The sequence below is a fragment of the Tursiops truncatus genome, chromosome 2 (genome assembly GCF_011762595.2).
Source record: "Tursiops truncatus isolate mTurTru1 chromosome 2, mTurTru1.mat.Y, whole genome shotgun sequence".
In the NCBI taxonomy this organism is placed as follows: Eukaryota; Metazoa; Chordata; class Mammalia; order Artiodactyla; family Delphinidae; genus Tursiops; species Tursiops truncatus.
The window spans coordinates 14,204,194-14,221,862 of record NC_047035.1 but is presented as its reverse complement, the minus strand read 5'-3'; the positions used below and the strand labels follow the sequence as shown (position 1 = coordinate 14,221,862).

Genomic DNA, 17,669 nt, shown 5'->3' with positions numbered 1-17,669 from the left:
TTTGGCTGCGTTGGGGTCTTCGTTGCTGTGTACGGGCTTTATCTAGCTGTGGCGAGCAGGGGCTACTCTTCGTTGCGGTGCGCAGGCTTCTCATTGCGGTGGCTTCTCTTGTTGCGGAGCACGGGCTCTAGGCGCACGGGCTTCAGTAGCTGTGGTACGCGGACTCAGTAGTTGTGACTCACGGGCTCTAGAGCACAGGTTCAGTAGTTGTGGCAGATGGGCTTAGTTGCTCCGCAGCATGTGGAATCTTCCCGGACCAGGGCTCGAACCCGTGTCCCTTGCACTGGCAGGTGGATTCTTGACCACTGCGCCTCCAGGGAAATCCCATGAGGTTTTTGATATTTTTATCAAAAGATTTTATGACCAAATTGTCAGAAATCAGGGAATTTTATAAAAAGGGTGTTACAATTTAGCTTAAGTGTTTTCATATATCCACAGTCTTAGGTCCATGAAAACGCTTATAGCCATAGATTATATAGCTCTATTTTTGACTGCAAAAATTTACATGCTGTCCAGATCTTTATTCTACTGAAATTGAACTGGAAAAGGCCCTTAACTGAAATTCCTTCAAAATTATAAATTGTAGTAGATCTGACTGAGAAAGAGATTCAAAAGCACATGGGGAGAGATGTAAAAGGGAAAGAAAGGCAAAGATTCTCCATGTGTATGCCTATTTGTGTTTCCAATCTGGAGTCAGAATGTCTGGGTCAAAACCAAATTCTATCAGTTACTGTGATCTTAGCCAAGTTACTTGGCCGCTCTGTGCCTCAGTTTCCTCATCTGTAAAACAGGGGTAATAACAGTAGCCACCTCGTGGGGTTGCTGTGAGGGTCACAGTTAAGACAAGCAAAGCATTTAGAATGGGGCTTGGTGTACAGTAAGCACTCTGTGTGTTAGCTCTTTAGATCACACCCTCAGGTCTACTCACCTTTCCTGTTCCATCTCCTACTCTCTTCCGCCCACTCTTTGTCTATGCTCTTCTCTCTCCTGGATGCTTTCCTTCCAGGGATTCTTCAAATCCTAACTCAGTTGCTAAGTTCCTCGATTACCCTGGCTGGAATTAAATCCTCTCGCCTCTCTGTTCTTCTATAGTAGGTACCATTTTCTACTTACAGTCACTCTGTGAAAGACTGTCCCTGTCTGATTTGTTCCTGTAGCCCTGAAAGTACCCTTCTCAGTGTCTTGCACATGGCATTCAGCAAGTACTTGTGGAATAAACCAATATATAGGGAGAGTAGTCTTCTCCTGCCTTATCAACTGGTAGCTGTTATTATCACTATTATTAAGGAGGAAAGGCAGGTCCTAGGAGGCCCAAACTACTGATGCAAAGCTGAGGCAAACATCATGACTGTCTTTTGGAATAAAGCATAATTTATGAAATGCAAAGCTAATTTAATTTCATGAAAATTCAGAGAATTTCTGGAACAAAATCAATGGAGAATAAAACCTCAGGTTTGAAAGGAAGCCAGATTGATCACTACCCGGACTGGGAAGGGCGTAGTATTATTACTATCATCTCTCGATTACCCACTGTGAAGAGGCGTGGCCCTTTCAAGATCAATCTCATCTGCCTGGGGCAAATTATCCCTGAAGTCAAAATCCTTTTATGTTCTCTGCTTCTTTCTCTCCGACAGTCTAGACACCTTCATAAAATCATTAATAAACAGTGAGTGCCTACTATGGGACAAACAGAGTGTTTTTCATGCATCCGCTCATTTGATCCTTCAAACAACTCTATGGTGTTGGTTCTCTTAATATCTTAATATCAGGAAACTGAGGCACAGAGACATTAAATAACTTTCCCAAAGTTTACTCGCTACTTCAACTCATCTTACTTCAGTCCATCTCCCCACATTTATTGTCCTATATGGGAGTGGGAAGGGGATCAGTGTGGAATATCTGGAATATTCAATTGCTGGTGGGAAAAAGGGCTAGAAGGATTCTTCAGGGGCAGGTCAGGTCTGGTCTGCTAAGGGCTGGGCAGGAAGTGCCAATCTTACAAACTGCAATGACTTTCAGGGGTCTAAGGAACCCAATGAACTCAGGCTAGATCCCCAAATCCTGGGGGAATCCACGCTGGTAGGCAAAGCAATGGACTCTCTGGGCAATGGTAATATAGGGACACCAGCAGACATTCCAGGTGACACAGTCATTTCAGAGCAAGAATCAGCCAGGAGCTGGGAGAAGGTGGAGTCCTGATCATCAAGACAGGAAGCTAGAAAAGGGAAGCGAGAGTCTGGGACAAGCCTTTGTGTTAATCAGGAAAATGTAGGAAGCTGGATGTGCTGAGCTGGACTCACACTGTGGGGTTAAGAAGGTGAGTTTGAGCCGGGGGTCGCTGGGATCAACCCAGATAGAGGTTATTCTTCACACTGTAATAGGAGACACCAGGTAAACCACAAATCCAATCCTGTGGCTTCCCTACTTAAAACATTTCAATGGCTTCCTGCTGTCCTTAGGATCAAGTTCAAACTTCTCAGCAACTTCCAAGGCCATTCGTGACCCAGGCCCTGCGTGCCTTTCCAGTCTCATCAGTCTGCATTTACCCTTCTGGCCCCACCCACCCAGGCAAACAAAAATGAGTATATTCAACAGCAGACTAGCTATAGTTAACAACCCTTAGTTATTCAAAGGGCCAGTCTCCCCTGCTGACCTCTGCGGATACACTCTGCCTAGAACATGCTCTCTCTTCCTCTGCCTGGCTATTTCCACCCTTCAGGTCTCCCATCAGCCACCACTCCCTCTGAAGTCAGCCTCCGTGCCCCTTCCCCAGCCTGCAGTCAGCAGCCTTCCTGTATATTCCCACAGTGCTCTGTAGTCACCTTTCAGGATTGACCATCTTGGATTCTGACCACCTATCTCCCCAGCTAGACAATAAGCTCCTAGAAGGCAGGGCGGTGTCTGTCTTGTTTACTTTTATATATTCCCAGTGCCTGCAATGCAGTAGATGCCAACAAATATTTGTTTCCAAAACAAAGAAAGAGCACAGGACAGAGACACCTCCTCTAGAGATCAGGGTGCAAAGAGAACACAAGAGTGTGTGGTGCTCATTAAGTGTGAGGTGAGAACCATGCAGCCAAGCAGGGGCCCAGGGAGGATTTGGAAACGTTATCAAATATGTAGGGAGGGTCTAAATTTCAGTCACTGATTTGAAAGCTATACACAGTGTGTCCAATGCAGTCATAGAAATACAGGGGTCCCTTGAGTGCCCAGGTCACCTTGGGTGTTGACAGCTTCTCACAGAAGACATGAGAGTCTGACTCCAGAGTTTTTATCACGTGGGGAGAAGCAGGAAGAATGACAGTGAAGGGGAAAACACAATATTCAGAAAAGTTAAACTGTTATCTCTTTGGAACTGGCATGAGCCTGCTAATAAGCAGCCAGGGAAAAACAAAGAGGTAAATAAAGAGAACCGGGAACGCTGTGGTATAATATCTGAATGTGGCAAAGGGGAAACCATAAAGACCATTTTGTTTTAATCATTAAGAAAAGTGCACCTAGTTCACATGCTATGGATCAGGCTCGGGGCGGCGGGGGGAAGACAAATTAATCTAAGGCTATTCATTTTGTGATAGCTTAACGCAAACAACTTTTAGCAACATTATGAAGCCAGCTAGTAAAATAAATAGAAATGAAGTCCAAGGGATTTAAAGATGAAAAATTTGGGGGGTGGGGAGAAAGAACTGCACAAAGCAAATCGGACAAAATACAAGGCTAACCAAACAAAAGCTGAATCATATAAATAGGCATTGCCGTGTGCCCTGGAGGACTGCCAAGGAGAGTGAATTTCAACAAAGAATGCTTCTGCTACCAGTCTGGAAAACTTCAGTTCCAGGAAGGTGGGAGGGAGGCTGCAGCCATTGCTGAATGACACTGGGGAGTGTGGGGCGGGGAGGCAGGCTCGGTAGACAAATGCTGGAACCTTCCCCTAGCAAGCCATGAACAGGCAGCTCACTCCCTCTCCATGCCCTCCCATGTACCCCACACACACCCAGTTATGAGAAACAAGCCCACGTTTTAGATGAGAAATTGGCAACAAGGGCAGCGGCCTTCTCTTCTCCATTTGCAGATCAAAAGACCACTGTAAACACCCCTAGGCTACCATGCTAGTATCCAAAGGGTTGAGATGAACCCAGTCCCTGCAGCCCAAGTCAAACGAGGCATTGGCAATTATCTGTGAACTTGGATGCTGGGGACAGAGCCCCGGGCTCTGTGTGGAAGAGTCCTAAGAGCAGTACTGTAACCCTCGCAGTGATAACCGTCACCACCACCAGAACAGTCCCCCCTGCCTGAGTATTTATCCCTTGGCAGGCACAGAACTAGGCCCTTTGCATGGATTATCCCTGTGAAGCCCCCCGCTCAGCCCTTATTTTCTTAATTTTATAGCTGTTCACTCTACAGATAAGGAAACCAAGGCAAGTTAAGATACTGATACTTTTCAAAGGCCTCACAGCCAACAAGCAAGGGAGCAGGGATTTAGATCCACACAGTTATTCCCAGACAAGCTCTCTTAACCAATAAAAATAAAACCCAGTAAAAGAAGGTGGATAATCAACAAGCACTTATTAATGGTGGGCATGGTGTGTACTATGAACTCTGCTAGGTTAAAATGGGCAAAATGGTTTCTTTTAAAAAAAAAAGAGGAAGACTAACTAGAATTCCTTTTACTTAATCTGTAAAAAAATTCTTGAACTTTATTAGCCTTCAAAGAAAAAAGGGTCCCTACTCTAATATCTACCACAAGGCTCCAATAAGTATGTAGGTTGCTCAAACCCCTACAGAAACTAACAAAACAAACCAAAAGGAGAGTCGATAACATCTAGCTCAGTGGCTTTTTTGGGATTGGCATTACCCAAAATGCAGACTTAGTGCCAAATACCGGGAGACCTGCGAATCTGAAGTTCCTTAAGATTTCCTTAGCATAGTAATGCTTTCTCCTCAAATTTCTGTATTGCTGTCTTTATCGAGATCTCTGTACATTAATATGTGCTTTTTAAAAAATATGACCTATTTTTCCAATGGGACTGAGGGGGAAAAATCACAAATGCATATTTAAACCCATAGAATATTTAAATTCTCCCAAATCTTATCATACATTTTTAGTACTTTCTTTTTGAGATGAAAGATAAAAACGTGTGTGCATGATTAATTGTCATGATGAAAGAATACTGGGCAGTTGCTTAAGAAACGAGAACAACAAAGGAATAAACTACTGCAGGCATCACCAGGACTGGAATGACACTGCTCTGTGTACTCGATTTCCATGGCAACTAGCAATGGGAAGATGAATGTTTCATAGTCACTCCGCTCTGCGGTACACGTCTATAAATCAAACTTACATAAAGAGCACAAGATTTCTGCTGTGGGCTGTATGCAGAGCTGGTTTATTTTCCTGTTACTGTATAATTATGGAAAAGCAGCACAGAACAATGAGGTCATCTTGAGTGGGGAACAAACTCAGAAATTACTAATACACCTGAGGCATAGAATGCCATTCGTCTCGGAGGAAACCAGACGCAGGCAAGGCAGACAGCGAATGGAAACCCTGCCTGCCTCTGTCAGGTATGGTCCTGGCACTCATCTGCTCTGGCTGAGAACTGCATGTTGCGTACCTGGCGTGGGCTCCCTCCCGCTGCTCTGCTCTGAAACGTATGTAGGGGCACCTTAGTTAACTGCCTCCCGAATGAAACTGCAAGGTTTCATTCTGATAAACTGGGCAGAAATGATACACCATGTTTCGTATGAAAGTTTACTGAGGCTGAACAAGCATGCACTTGTTTTTATTTACACCCCAAATGGCTCGTCTTGTAGAAGTCAGGATGGAAAATTAATGCTTTGGCATTGAATTGGGAGTCAGAAGGCCCAAGTCTTGACTCTGGTCTATATAACCTTGGGTAAGCCATAAAGTTCAGGTAGCTTCCATTTTCTTAGCTATGTTACGAGAGACGGTGGATGTGATTTTTAAAGTCTCTGCCGCCATCTGCTTCCATGATTCTGTATCTTGAAAACCCAAAGGTCTGAATCAATCAGATCTAACCAAAGATATTAGTTGTGCTATCCCTAAAAAAAATATATATATATATATAGATATACCTTACACAGTTATACTTTTAAATTCTATACTGGCTAAAGTGCCTAAGTCATAGTGTTTTATGATTACCATTGCATTGAAGCTTTCTTCTGATTTGTTTCAATTTTTCAAACACAGTATATGCTCTGGAAAACTTAATGAAACCATCAGAGTTTTTTTGTTTTTTGTTTTTTTTTTTTTTGCGGTACGCAGGCCTCTCACTGTTGCGGCCTCTCCCGTTGCGGAGCACAGGCTCCGGACGCGCAGGCTCTGCGGCCATGGCTCACGGGCCCAGCTGCTCCGCGGCATGTGGGATCTTCCCGGACCGGGGCACGAACCTGCATCCCCTGCATTGGCAGGCGGACTCTCAACCACTGCGCCACCAGGGAAGCCCAACCATCAGAGTTTTAAATGCAAAAAAAAAAAAAAAATTGTTACAGATGATCCTAGAACTGATTTTTATGATATAATATAAACAATATTTAAATTTAAATAATCTTCCTGTTACCTAGATAAGGGCTGCCTATCAATTCCTACCAAATGGGAAGCGTCCCGCTTCTTTTTTTCGTATAATTAATTTATTTATTTATTATTTATTTATTTATTTTTGGCTGTGTTGGGTCTTCATTGCTGCACGCGGGCTTTCTCTAGTTGCGGCGAGCGGGGGCTACTCTTCGTTGCGGTGCACGGGCTTCTCATTGCGGTGGCTTCTCTTGTTGCGGAGCACAGGCTCTAGGCACACAGGCTTCAGCAGTTGTAGCGTGCGGGCTCAGTAGTTGTGGCTCGCAGGCTCTGGAGCACAGGCTCAGTAGTCGTGGCACACAGGCTTAGTTGCTCCGCGGCATGTGGGATCTTCCCGGACCAAGGCTCGAACCCGTGTCCCCTGCATTGGCAGGCGGATTCTTAACCACTGCGCCACCAGGGAAGCCCTGCGTCCTGCTCCTTGAAGTTTGCAGCTCTCAGAGACATGGTGAAGCTTTCCTGGACCTCATCTTTGGAAGAGTCATGCTCAGTAAATTTTGTGGAACAAATAAATGGATGGATGAACAAACTCTTAGTAACACCTTTGCTACACCTTTCAGAAATCTTATATCCCCTTCCCCGATCTTACATGTTTAGGCAGATTCAGACCAACACATAAATATCCCCAGGATAGACAGGCAAATATCTGAAAACCAGGTATAACTAGATGAGTATCTGTTTTGTGAGTCTGTGAGTCTACAAAACCCTTGTGAAACTTTATAAACTAGAAACAGCTCTTCATTAGTGGAGCACCAGGCGTGATCAGACACAGAGAGGACCTCCTGTGCTAAGGCCCTGGCTGAGTCCAGGAGTACCATGGGGGCTCAGAAGTAACGGAGTCACAGTCCCTGTCTCACGGGAGGGAAAACAACACCCAAAAGCACCCGGTACCTTATCTAAAGCTTACACCACCTCTGGGGAAAAGACGTCATTATCCCCGCTTTACAAGTTGGGAAAACTGAGCTATAGAGAACTGATATAAGTGACAGTTATGAAAAATGTAGGGATATTCAAAACCTGACTTCCTGAATTGATAGGCAGCCCTTATCTAGGTAACAGGAAGATTATTTAAATTTAAATATTCTTTATGTTATAAAAATCAGTTCTAGGATCATTTGTTTAAAATGGGTTTTTGTTTGTTTGTTCGTTTTATTGGGGTTTTTGCTTTTTTTTTTTACTTTTTAAGACTGATAGTTTCATTAAGTTTTCCACAGCATATTCTATGTTTGGAAGATGGAAACAAATTAGAAGAAAGCTTCAGTGTGATGATAAAACCCTAAAACACTATTAATGAGGTGCTTTAGCCAGTACAGAATTTAGAAGTATAATTGTGTAAAGTATATATTTTTAAGAATAGCACAAGTAGGGGATTTCCCTGGTGGTCCAGTGGTTAGGACTCGGTGCTTTCACCTCTGGAACCCGGGCTCAATCCCTGGTCGGGAATTAAGATCCCGCAAGCAAGACTAGAACAAGTAACAACTTTGGTTAGATCTGACTGATAGATTCAGACCTTTGAGTTCCTGACTCCAAGACCTCTGTGCTCTTCTGACTGCAACTCAGGACACATTGAAGCAACAGACTGTTGCTCTACTGGACTTCTTGGGCACTAAAAAACAAAGTTAAACAAACACACCTAGCCCCTAAAAAGCCCAGTAATAGTTAAAAAAAAAAATAAGTAGTAATAATATAAAACAATATTTCTTAAATCTACTGTGCTAGCCCACGTTATGTCCCGCACTTCCATTCCCCAGTCAGCAGGTTAACGGCTATTTCCAGGATGGAGCCAAGTGTTATACAACCATGCAATTTCCGATACGTGAACCTTATGGGAGCCAATGACATCTTTACAGAAGTTTATTAGAAATGTATTCTGCCGTCAGAGACACTTGGTTTGGTTCCTAAGCTTAGAAGATGCAGTAATTTGGGCACACATTTTTGGCACTGATTTTTCAAAAATTAATAAAGTAACATTTATTAAGAAAGCCTCCAGGTTAACCTCCTCGCCTTCCAATTAGTTTCTTATCAGAGTTTTTAGCACCACCAACTGGTTAAAGAGCTCAACTACAAATCTGCTTGGCTCTCAATCTGCTTTGTTCATTAAAAGAGGATCATACATATATTTCACATTTAATTTATGTTAAAGTAATTTATTTCAGTCACTAAATAAAATTAGAAATGCCTTTCCTTGTTAGTCAAATAAAAAATAATCCACTTTGGCTTTTTCACTTAAAAAGAAGGTACATTTTGCTTAGTAAGTCATTAAAGAAAACTAAATCTACCCACTAAAGCTAATCTGATTTACTCTACCATAAACTCATACTCAAAAAGCAAAGACTAAGAACTACAATGAAAATTAGAAACTAAGAGAGCGATAGCAAACTAAATGGTATTGAATACTATGTGAGTCTACAGTGTCTATACAAGACATTAATTTAATTGAAAATAAAAATGATTGAGGAGGTAATTTCACATTTTTAAAAATTTGAGCTTTTTCTGTCAAGATTCCTGACTTAGAGATGAATGCTGCCATGTGACACATGAATATTTACTGCCATTTATCTTTCCCTCCTGTTTAATTGAACCACACCTAGCAATGGATGGTGTACAGATTGCGGTTCAAATCTGATTTCTGTACAATGAATCAATTTGTGAAACTATGTATTCCTGAAGAACTAAGTCCAATTTTTTCCCCCAAAACAACCAATTTGTGGATACAAGTTGTCTTTGAAAAGTACATCCAGCCACTTGTTGTCATGACACGTTTGTAACGGGCAGAATAAATAGCACCACACTATAACAAATTTGGTCACCAACAGAAACTTCTCTACTAGACAATGTACAAAAGGGAAAGAAAAAGAAGCTTCCATCCAATTTATTAAATTTGACTCTGATAGCAGAGTTCTGTTAAAAGCTTTCTGCTCACAGTTTAAAAACCGCTGTAATAATTTCACGATGATAGCAGTTTAAATCTCTACACAAATGGGTAGTCAAGTTCATATTTTTAAAAGCCTGACTCTAAATCTGCAATTGAAAATCCAGTAAAGAAGATAATTTGCAACAGACCCAGATAAAATTTAAGGACCAGCAGCTGCCCTACCCCATTTAACACACAATTTCAACATGTGTACTTTGATCTTCATTCTATTCCTCTGCTCGTTTATTTACTCATTCATTCTTTCACTCATACATCCATTGAATATTCTCTCTCCAGCAAAGACAGTTAAATTTCTGCAAAAAGGGAAACAAGAATAAGACTCTTCTACTGTCCCCTCCTCTCCTTGGATGCCAGCCTTGATATGCCGTCTCCAAGGCACAGAAGATTTCCATTTGAAATCATGAATGGATTACCAGGAACCTTAACAGTAAGAAGACTTGGGTTAAGAAAAGCATTTTATAACTTTTATTGTTGTTGCTATACATGTTCTTTAACATGACTCTTGAATGATACTTAAAGCTAAGTGTGTTTAGACATTTTAACTGTAAATTTTGTCTACTCTACTATTATTATTAGACAGCAGTATTCTTAAATCAAAAAATACAATTTTGAGATGTAGCAGAAACATCTGTCCATTAACAAGTACCAGCAACGTGCCTGCCATCAAATTAAAAAAAAAAAAAGTTGATTACTTGTCAATTTCCTACGACTTTTCTTCTTTAACCAAAAGATAAAATGATTGAGAAGTCTAAGTCCAGTTTGGCTTGAGATTAGCAATAAAGGTGCTCAGCTTTACCTGTAGAATAGGTATGCATAACAGCTGATGTGTAGATCACTGCATCAATTCAGCAAGGTAATACTAGCAGGTGTTTAATGAATGGGAACTGCCGTCACTGGCACTGGGTTGGCACGGTGTCACAAAAGCTGGGAAGGAGCGAGCATCAAGGGCAGGGTCCCAGGCAGAGTGCTGAGTGCCTTGAGTAGCTGGCAAGAATAAACACTTAGAAAAAGGACAGGGAGGCGGCCTAGAGGAACTTAGGCACGAGGAGTAGCTTTCTAGGCTGCGGAGACTGAAGTTTATCTGCAGGCAGGGAGGTTAGTTATAAACAGGAGAGGGAGTGACTGATGGAGAAAGGTCTAAGAAGAAGGGAAGGGGATGAGACAAGAACAAACGGGAGGAACTAGAAAAAAGAAAAAAACTAGAAACAGAATTGAAGGAAAACAGAACTCTGGAGGTGAAGAGGAAACCCAGGCAGAGGCCATGACCCTGTCCGTGAAGCAGAAGGCAAGGTCACCTGCAATGCACAGCAGTAGGAAAGGTCTGGTACAAATGTGACAGAGAGCAAGTCAGTCTCATGGTGTGTGACATGCTAGTGAACTGGCTTGGGGTGTTATACCAAGAAGAATTCTGAGTCTCATCAGAAGAGTGTAGGCCACGGGTATAAGGAGGTGACGGTGATAGCACACATGCCAACGATCTGCCATCCCTGAAAAAGGGAACTGAAAACAGATGAGCTAAATTCTCCTGGATGATTTCAGCACGAAAAGGAAAGCATTCTGGAATGACATAGGACCAGGGGTGGGGAACTGTGTACAGAAGATGGGTTTGGGTGGTCTAAACACTTTGGTCAAGTAGGCACAGCGTCTGCCTGACCTGAGAACTTGGTTCCATTCCGGGACAGGCAGCTGGGAGAATCAAGGCAGGCATCTGGGATCAAAGCAAAAGGATCCAGGAAGGTGGACACAGAACTCTGAGATCTTTCAGACATGACACTTGCTGGGAGACGGAGAGGGAGAGTATTGAGTGTGGTGTGTTTGGAGGAGAAGGTAGATGCACCACAGAAAGAAGACAAAGGGAAAGCTCGCTCCAGGCCTCAGATTGGCGAGGAGCAGCTCCAAGGACTAGCGCACGCTCAAGAGCCTGCAGTACAGGACTGCGGGAAGGTCAGAACCAAGGCGGGGGCCTCGGATGGAGGCTCAGCCCAAGGCTTGGGTTAGAAGTGAAGGTAAGGAGGGGAAAGCGGTGTCAGCATTCTTGGGGCTTAGTCGCAGCTGAAGAGGACAGAGGTAGGAGATGTGGAAGATACAGCAGGGGAGGAAGAAGAAAGATGGGGCCACATGAGGGTCCAGCAGCCATGTTTAGCCACTAGGAAGCAGTCCTGAGATTGTACCATTCTTGGTCCTTTTGCGGGGAGGGAAGGGAAAGGTGAGTGACAGGCAGGAGGGAGGGACGGGAAAGTTATGGTTAACAGTATTAGTGCCTGTTCCGCCTCTCCTGGGGTCAGCTTAGGAACAGGGAAAGGCAGGGGGAGGGAAAGCGTAGGAAGAAAGAGATGCCGCTCGAAGCCCGTAGCGCACTGAATTCCTACTTTGCCCTGATCTTCTCCAGCAGCAGGTTGCAACCAAGGAGGGAAGATGAGCAGACAATACTGACAAGCTGGAAATGGTAAAAGATGATGCTAAACTCACAACAACTGATCAAAAGTGTCTTACAAGTGAATCAATGTATAATCCCGCCTTGTAAAGAAGACAATCGTAAATTCAGCCTAGCACTCCCACCCCGGCTAAAGTGATGAAACCTCATTTGTCAATTTTAAACGTTTTTTGCTTTTCCAGCTGATTTGGCAAAATCTTTCGCTATTGTGATATAATTCCAAAGGCAACACACAAAACACAAGGGTTCCTATCAAAGCGACGTGATCTGGAATTCCTGCTACCGTCTCATGTAATAAAACGCTGCATCAGTTTCCTTTTGCACATTTTTGTAAATAGTTCCTTTCATTTATGTGCAGAAAATCAAATGAAATCTCAAATGTAACAATCTAAACCAAACCAATTCATATGAAGAGGGAAAAGCTATATAATTGTGCAACTGGTTTACCAAGAACACTTCCAGGCAGAGCGAACATGCCTTACTTAGCCAGCTTTATGGCAGGCATTGTGGGGATGCAAAAGCATGCCTGGTTCCTACTCTCAGGACGTCCATACTGTTAGAAGAAGTGAGAAGGTAATATTACAGTGATTAAGCGCACAAGCAAATCTTCGTTCTGTTACTCAGCAGGCAGCAGCATCAAGCAAGTCCTCTGACCTCTCCAAGCTTTGTCCTCATCTGTAAAATGGGGACAGACAGAGCCTAACCCAGGAGGTTCCTAAGAAGATTCCTTCAGACCAGGGTCCGGTACATAGTAAATATTCAGCAAATGTCAGTTGCCAGGGTTACTGTGGTTACTATTATTAGATGCAGTACTCTCGCAAGTGCTACAGAATTTCTAAGGAAGAAAAAGGAAATTTTGTGAGCTGGAGTGATCAGGGAAGGCTCCCTAGAAGAGAGAGTTCAGCTAAGTTCAAAGGAATGGATACCAGTAGATATGTGGATGGGGAAGTCAGGAGAGGAGAAGAGAGGGCAGTGGAAGAGAAATGAGATAGGATCAGAACACAGCAAGTAAATCAGAATAGTGGATTAGAATCTTTGATCTGGGCAGGCCAGGTCTGTGTGTGGAGGGGCCTTGTATGTCAGGCTAAGGAGTCTGGGTGTCATCTGGCAGGGGATGAAAGGTTACTGAAGTCAAGAGGTAACATTAAAAAGTAATGCTAATTTACTCTCATTATCCAAAATTGAACGAGGAGGGTGGACCAGTGATTTTCAAACTTTAATAAGTGCATATGGATCACCCAGGGATCACACAAAACACATCTGATTCAGTATGTTTGGAGTGAGGCCTGAGATTAGGCATTGCTAATCATTGCTAACACGTTCCCTAATGCTGATACTGCTGGTCTCTGGAGCTTTGAATGACAAGGATGTATCTCTTCAAGGTAGCCTGATGGAAAAGAATGCATGGGTAGGAGGATGGTAGACAAGATGGCTAGACGTGAGGTGGCAAACTCATAGGTCGGTATGCCACACATAAAAACATAGCATTAGAAGCCTTTGGACTTGATTTTTTAAGCTATGTCTAAGGGGGACAACTGAAACTTTGTAGTGAAACTCTTAATGCTGAGCCTATTTTTTTTTTTTTTGGTGACATCTTAAAACAATGTTAATTTAATTATCTCCTATAAAATAAAAATTTCTTTTATTAAATGCAAGTTTTTCTTATTTTATAAATACAACACACAGTATTATCAAAATTTTCACCCAGAAGTTAGCTATCTACTACAAAAGAAAAACGTAAGAAAGATTCCTCCTTCTATAAAGGAAAATGGCATGAATACATGCGTGATGTGTGCCTATCACTAACTTCAAGGATGACTGAAAGCGTTAGCAACATTTGGCCATAAGAAAGAAACCATGGCAGCAGTTTCTTATGTGACAGTTGGATTAAAAGAAAAATAGTCCTCATGCTATTACAGCAAGAACAGTGTATTTTACCATATATGTAGATGAGGAATTGGAAACGTTGACCATAACACTTGTTATAGTGACATCTCAAAAACTAAACCCAGGGTTGGAGAGCTGTCAGCCCAGTAATTTTCTCTTGAGAGCAGTCTTTGTCACATCTGTATTCACATGGTGGTGGATTCTGAAATATTATGTGGGATACGCAGAGAAAATCAAGGAGACTGCCATGCCACCCTCCATGATAGATAACCCCACCAGTCGGTTCTGGAACAAGAAGAAGCACAACCCCCTCATGTCTGAGATGAGGAGAGTGCAGGCCTGAGAGGTTTTGGTGAAAGCCTGTTCGCTACGTAAGCCATTCATTTACATAAAATTCAGTCACTTACTTGACACGTATAAAACTGTGCTACGGGAGTTCTGTACTCCCATAAATATCCCACTTGTGCCTGTTTATATTAAGCTCACGTTCTAAAACTAGAAATAATTGATGCATGCAAATACCTATGTATGAGCATACAGAAGAAAGATATTTATGACAGATTACGAGTTTCAAGCTGAAGGAGGAGACAAGTTCCTTTTTGGGGTAGAGAGGGGTTGGGTAGGGTGTAGGGTAGGGCCAGCTTTCAAGATAAGAAATATTTTGTTAAAAGCTGGGCCTTGAAGGAGGAGTAGAATTTGCATCTGGATGGGTTTAACCTCAGAAAAGACTACAAAATCTGGACATCTGGAATGTGAAAGAGATTAAATACTTCTTCCAAACAAATAGTACATCCTTGTTAACGGGAACTAATTAGCTTAACTGAAGAAACCAAAATAACACATTCTGTTTGAAAATCTCTGTAATGAAGTCATTATTCTTCTCTACTTGTTTTCTGGTCCAGTTTCTGAGCTTCAATTCCTGCATCACCAATTCTAAAATTTATACCGGTAAAAAAAGACCATCCTCAAATGCAAGGATATAATTTTTGTTCATGGAGCAAAATCAGTCAAGAACCCTCTGAAAAACTGATATTTTCTTAAAATGATTAGCATATAATTATTTCTATAGGTGGATTTTTAAAGTACAGTTGTATTTAACATATTACATGTGAAAGTCCCCAGAGAGGAGAAATTCTGAGGTCAGTTTGAAAAGCTTACATATATTCATATTCCCCATTCAGTGATCACATGCAAGAAAATAAACAGAAATGGGAATCTCTGACAATAAAATTGTGAAACAAAACACTGAAATAAAAACCAAGGCATTATCATTGCAGGGAAGATACAAAAATTCACGAAATAAAAATTGGAAACTCAAGAAGTCTACCTATTTGGTCACTACACTCACACACTAGGTACAGCTGGTAACAGCTATCTACCTATAGTTACAAAGAATCAGAAACAATTTCTAGTCTCTTTTATACTTTTCTATACACAGAAGCATGTAGATACTTACAGATCAACAATCATATTCCCCAAAGTAGGTACTCACTATAACTGCAATCTTGGTGAGGTCACCTGACTGCATTTATAAGATGACCATTCTGACGCACAGAATAATGACTGGGAAACTTTCTCCAGTTAGAGACTGTCCAGGAAAATGATATGCAACAAGTTGGCTGCCAGCAGAAAGGAATTACAAGAAGCTAAAGAGCACAGTGAAGAATAACACTTCAAAAGAGATGCAAATGATTTGAAAAAATACATTCTATCTTATATCACTTTCCTTTGGGCTCCTTGGTTCTAAAAGACTCTTCCATTAACATGTTAATTCACGTGACCCAAGCTCATGAGGCCCCTTTCCCCCACAAGAGCTGTGATAAAAGGCATATGTGATCTTTCTATCAAGAGGGTACCCATCATTCCCTTTTAAAATTGCATTCTTAAGCCCCTACCCCACTAACACTCTGGCAATGAAAATATACTATCCAACAAGTCAAGATGCTCTTATTCTCAACCAATTTTTAATACTCCCAAAAGAAGAGTGAGATATTCTATGTTTTTGACCATCCCCATGTAATACGAAGAATGAGATTCTTAGACCAAAAATATTATATATCACTTTAAATGTCTCCAGTTGTGACTGGAGAGCATTTTGGTACGTCAGTATTTCTGCATTACATTACTATCTGGCAATCCACCTGCACTCACAGTCTTGGATACTGGCGGGCCTTCTGCACACCCATGTTTCATTTCATATGGCTGGAAAGCAGAAGAAGCTACCCAGAGCTTTTTGTCAACTGACAGGCGGTAAGAAAGTGCAAATCTCAGCACTTACAATGAGATGGAGAAGGCTCCTAGGCATGGAGATGCAAACATACCCACACAGAGAAAAACACCGGCCAGAAATATCACAGGGTGCTGATGGTGGGCAAAGTCAAGAGAGCACATTAAGCCAGCTCCCTGACAACAGCTGGGGCTAAATCATGAACTGAAAATGTCTCTAAAAAAAAAAAAAACAGAGAGGCCATCAGAGATTAATTCATAAAAATCACATGTAGAACGAGAAAAATAGAAGGCAAAGCCACATGTGGTTAGAAAGCTCCTGATTGCATTTTAAAGGATTCTTGCCTAGATTATAAGAAATTAAAACCATAAGAAAATTATAAGTGAGGATTTTACTGTTACTGGGTATTTGGAGTAAGTGACAATGGACCAACAATTATTAAGTAACTAGAATGCATAAGGCAACATGCTGAGAACAGTGGAAGTTACAGATAAACTTGTAAACTCAAAGACCTTGTAGTATTTTATGGAGATAATCGTTAACACTGTAGTTTTGTTTATTGAGTAGACAACTGAAACAATTACACAACCACAGTACTATCAAAATTCAGAGAAAGGAGAAAAGGCTGTTCAATGTAAAGAAAAAAAGACTTTTTTGTGGGTATTTGTTGAGCAGGGTCTTGGAAGATAGGTCTAATTTGGACAGGTAAGAAGTAGAGAAAGGCATTGCTGGCAAGAGCAACAGAATGCAGGATAAATACACATCACATATTCAAAGGAACAAGCATTAGGCAAAGGGAAATACAGGAATTTGGGATGATGAATGAAAGATGAGTTTGGGAAGGGGACCAGATGTTGGAGAGCCAGGTTAAATAGTTTTAACTACTTTTTAGATTCACTAAAGATTTTTGAATGTTTAAGAAAAAAAAAAAGTACTACAAAGTTTTTATAATGTTCTATTAGTCTTAAAGAAGAAAAGATGTTTTTTGTTTTAAACTTTCAGTGCTAGAAACAGCCTGTTAGCTCAGATTCATTCCACTGGACAAAGAGCACTACTCAGTTCTCGCACCTCTTAAACTTCTGCCATTTGTAGTGGGTAAGACAAAAGAAAAGAAAGTTCTTCAAGAGAATTTCCTGAGAATTTCTTAATAATAATGAAACGTCATCCAAGATATTTATTAGCTTTAGTTATTTCAGTGCACAGGTACACAAGTAATGATTATCAGCTCTAAGTGGAAAGCAATGTTGTAAGTTTTAAACACTGAAAGGAATCTCAAAATTTAAAAACATTAAGCCTTTTTAAAAATACTTTCAGAGGTAATATAAAGTAGTACCAATTTTTGTTTTTTACATAAGATATCACCTCTTGCTTTAAGAAAGAAACATTCCTCAAAACCCATCCCTCGTTAAAAAACTTGATTTCTTAATTTACATGAAAAATGCTATAATTAGCAACCCCCAAGCAATCAACCATTAAAAATAAAACCTCAAAAACTACTTTCCCCAATAAAGCAAACACCTCCATAAAACGAGAGATGAAAGTAGATACAGAAAGGCTTAGGGGAGATACTATAAAATAACAAGATACAGCAAAA

At 41.4% G+C, this 17,669-nt stretch overlaps 1 protein-coding gene across 19 annotated transcripts in view; it reads right to left on the bottom strand.

Annotated features, from left to right (window-relative positions):
* Window positions 1-17,669, bottom strand: part of EFCAB11 (EF-hand calcium binding domain 11) — a 226,694-nt gene that overhangs the window by 177,616 nt on the left and 31,409 nt on the right. The window contains exon 7 of one of the 19 annotated variants that reach the window (XM_033850741.2): window positions 9,911-9,947. The exons of 17 other annotated variants lie outside the window; for them this stretch is intronic. In XM_033850741.2, the coding sequence (XP_033706632.1) occupies window positions 9,926-9,947 (22 nt within the window). In that variant the 3' untranslated portion in view covers window positions 9,911-9,925. Of the gene's footprint in view, window positions 1-9,910; window positions 9,948-16,257; window positions 16,292-17,669 lie in introns of those variants that run through there. One more of the 19 variants, XM_073800136.1, reaches the window with a different exon arrangement.